General features: G+C 43.7%; 1 protein-coding gene across 1 annotated transcript in view; it reads left to right on the top strand.

Annotated features, from left to right (window-relative positions):
• Positions 1 to 3,558, top strand: part of Cenph (centromere protein H) — a 13,416-nt gene that overhangs the window by 8,016 nt on the left and 1,842 nt on the right. The window contains exons 7-8 of the mRNA XM_005366627.3: positions 1,429 to 1,480; positions 2,736 to 2,899. Coding sequence (XP_005366684.2) covers positions 1,429 to 1,480; positions 2,736 to 2,899 — 216 coding nt within the window. The remainder of the gene's footprint in view (positions 1 to 1,428; positions 1,481 to 2,735; positions 2,900 to 3,558) is intronic.

Below are 3,558 nucleotides of genomic sequence, written 5' to 3'. Positions count from 1 at the left end.
GACAAGGACTGGGAGTTTGCTCATTCTTGGTTCCATAGTGAGTTGAGGCTAGCCTGGGCTACCTGAGAGATAACTGGGAGTACTGGAACAAGCCTTTGCAATTAATCCCAGCATGCAGGGTGAGTTCAAGGCCAGCTACATAGTAGACTCCTTCCTTCCTTCCTTCCTTCCTTCCTTCCTTCCTTCCTTCCTTCCTTCCTTCCTTTCTTTTGAGACAGGGTTTCTCTGTGGCTTTGGAGCCTGTCCTGGAACTAGCTCTTGTAGACCAGACTGGCCTCCAACTCACAGAGATCCTCCTGCCTCTGCCTCCCAAGTGCTGGAATTAAAGGTGTGCACCACCACTGCCCATCTAGTAGCCTTGTTTCAAAATCAGACACAAAAAAAAAAGAAAGAAAAGACAAGAAGGGGCTGGAGAGATGGCTTAGCAGTTAAGAGCCTGGGCTGCTCTTCCAGAGGTCCTAAATTTAATCCCCAGCACCACATAGCAGCTCATAACTGTCTATAACTCCAGTTGCAGGGGATCATACACCTTCACATAGACATACATTCAGGCAAAATACCTGATGTGGGAGTGATTTCTTATTAATAAAGAAACTGCCTAGGCCCATTTCATAGGCCAACCCTTAGGTAGGCGGAGAAAACAGAACAGGATGCTGGGAGAAAGAAGTTGAGTCAGAGAGTCGCCATGGTTGTCCCACTGTAGGCAGATGCAGGTTAAGATCTTTCCTGGTAAGCCAGCTCGTGGGCTACAAAGATTAATAGAAATGGGTTAGATTAATATGTAAGAGCTAGCCAATAAGAGGCTGGAACTAATGGGGCCAGGCGGTGTTTAAAAGAATACAGTTTCCGTGTAATTATTTCGGGGCATAAGCTAAGTTAGCCATGTGGGTGGCTGGGTGCCAGGGACGCAGCTCCGCCGCTCCTAATTCAACAAATACCAATGCACATAAAAATAAAGACAAAGAGAAAGGGGGAAATTGGAGACTAAGTCAAACTAGGCCTGGAGAGATGGCTCAGTGGTTGAGAGCACTGATCTTTCCTGAGTTCAATTTCCACCAACTCACAACCATCTATAGTGGGATCTGATGCTTCTTGCATAAAGGTATACATGCAGATAGAGCCCTCATATATATTAAAATAAGAAGAAAAGAGAAGAAAAGAAAAAAAAGGAAAATCAGACTAGTCGGAGGTGGTGGCACACGCCTTTAATCTCAGCACTCGGATGGCAGAGGCAGGTGGATCTCTGTGAGTTCGAGGCCAGCCTGGTCTACAGAGTGAGCTCCAGGACAGCAAAGGCTACAAAGAGAAACTCTGCCTTGAAAAACCCAAAAAATAAAAAATAAAAAGTGAAGAAAATCAAACTCTGTGAAGCTCAGTGATATATTATTGCTTTATCATTGAGTGACATGTTTTCATTTTCATAAACAGGAGTCTGCGGAATTAGAAGGAAAACTGCTTGACATTAGAAAGAAGAGACTTCGTATGTAGACCGTGTTTACAATTTTTCTTACACGTGTGTGTGAGTGCTGAGGTACTCATGGGGAGGTTGGTGAACAACCCTTACAAGGTTATCTTTCCTTCCGCCACCCCAGCTCTCGGGCTTGGTCGCAAGGGCCCTTACTCACTGACATCTTGTTAGCCCTTGGTTTTGGTTTTTCCAGACAGGGTTTCTCTGTGTAGCCCTGGCTGTCCTGGAACTTGCTCTGTAGACCAGGCTGGCCTCAAACTCAGAGACCCGCCTGCCTCTGCTGGGATTAAAGCTTTGTACACCACTGCCACCTGGCCTCACTGACCCTTTTCAATTATTTAATTGCTTATAGAATACTTTTTATCTACTTCAACTATTAACAGGGACAGATTTCTCAGCAGTTGATAAATTTAATTATCACAATTTCTGAACATGATACTTTTAGATTTTTAGATCATGGTCAGCTGTGGTGGTCTGCAAAGCGAGTTCCAGGACAACCAGTGCTTCACAAAGAAATTCTGTCTTGAAAAACCAATAAATAAATAAGTAATAATGAGAAAAGCATGTATCCTTTTGGTGAATGTAAAACTGAAAGTGGCTAAACATTTATGAGAACCAAGGCCTAGGAATTTAACTCAGTTGGTAGAGTTTACCCAACATGCAAAAAAGCCGTAAGTTTGGGTCTGGCATTAATTCCAACACGAAAGAGAGAGAGAGAGAGAGAGAGAGAGAGAGAGAGAGAGAGAGAGAGAGAGAGACAGGAGGATTAGGAATTCAAAGTCAGCCTGAACTATATGAGACCCTGTCTCAAAAAAACCAAACAGACCATAGAGACGGCTCAGGGTTAAGAGCGCCGACTGCTCTTCCAGGGTCCCCAGGTTGGACCTACACAACAGCTCATGATCATCTCTAACTTCGGGACCAGGACATCCTCTGTGTACTGCACACACTCGGTGCACAGAGCTACATGAAGGCAAAACACCATATACAGAACAATAAAATAAATAACTTCTTGACTGGAATAACCAGGAAGTACTCTGCTTTATAATCTCTCATGGCCCTTGTTTATAAAGTTGTCCTCTGTGTCATGGGAACGCACGCCTTTTAGGTAAGTTCTGAGTTCCAGGTCAGCCAGGGCTACATATTGAAAATAAATATGTCCATTTAAAAAAAAGTAGCCTACTTAAAAAAAAAAAAAAATGCCAGGTGGTGGTGGCGGTGAGGCAGAGGCAAACCATATAATGTTGTTTTATCTTTAACCTAACAGAATTAAAACAAGCTTCAAAAACTAAGCTTTTCGAGATACAAACTGAGAAGAACAAAGAGAAAGAGGATCTGGACAACATGGAAGATTCGGAAATGATAAAGACCATGCAGAAAAAGCTGCAGACGGAGATAAAGATTACTACAGTCGTTCAACATGTGTTCCAGGTAACAGTTATATGCTTGAAGAACAGTGGTGGTGCATGCCTCTAAGGCAGAGGCAGGCGGATCTCTGTGAGTTCGAGACCAGCCTGGTCTACGAGAGCTAGTGCCAGGACAGGCCCCAAAGCTACAGAGAAACCCTGTCTCAAAAACCTCCCACAAAAAAAAAAAAAGAACAGATATAGCTGAACAGAGATATGGAACAGTGGTGGCAGCACACACCTATCATCTGAACACACTTAGGAGAGAAAAGCAGAAGGATCAGGAGTTCAAGGCCATGTCTCCAAAACACAGAAACGGCCTGGAGAGTTGTGTCATTGGTTAGGAGTAGTGGCTACTCCTTCAAAGGTCTCAGGTTCAATTCCTAGTACCTACATAGCACTCATAACTATGTATCACTCAAGTCCCAAGGGATCTGATCTCCTCTTATGGCCTTCATGGCAATAGCCCTGGTAAGCAGATAGGCATTAGGCTTGTAGCTAAAAACCTATACATATAAAATTAATTATTTCAAGAAGGCAAAAACAAAAATGTCTTCTTTTTTAGGGGTTGGGGAGGCAGTTAGTGTTTTCAGACAGGGTTTCTCTGTATAGCCTTGACTGTCCTGGAACTTGTTCTGTAGATCAGATTGGCCTTGAGCTCACAGAGATCCACCTGCCTCTGCC

The sequence above is a fragment of the Microtus ochrogaster genome, unplaced genomic scaffold (genome assembly GCF_000317375.1).
Source record: "Microtus ochrogaster isolate Prairie Vole_2 unplaced genomic scaffold, MicOch1.0 UNK11, whole genome shotgun sequence".
Lineage (NCBI taxonomy): Eukaryota > Metazoa > Chordata > Mammalia > Rodentia > Cricetidae > Microtus > Microtus ochrogaster.
This window is presented reverse-complemented; position numbering and strand designations above follow the sequence as displayed.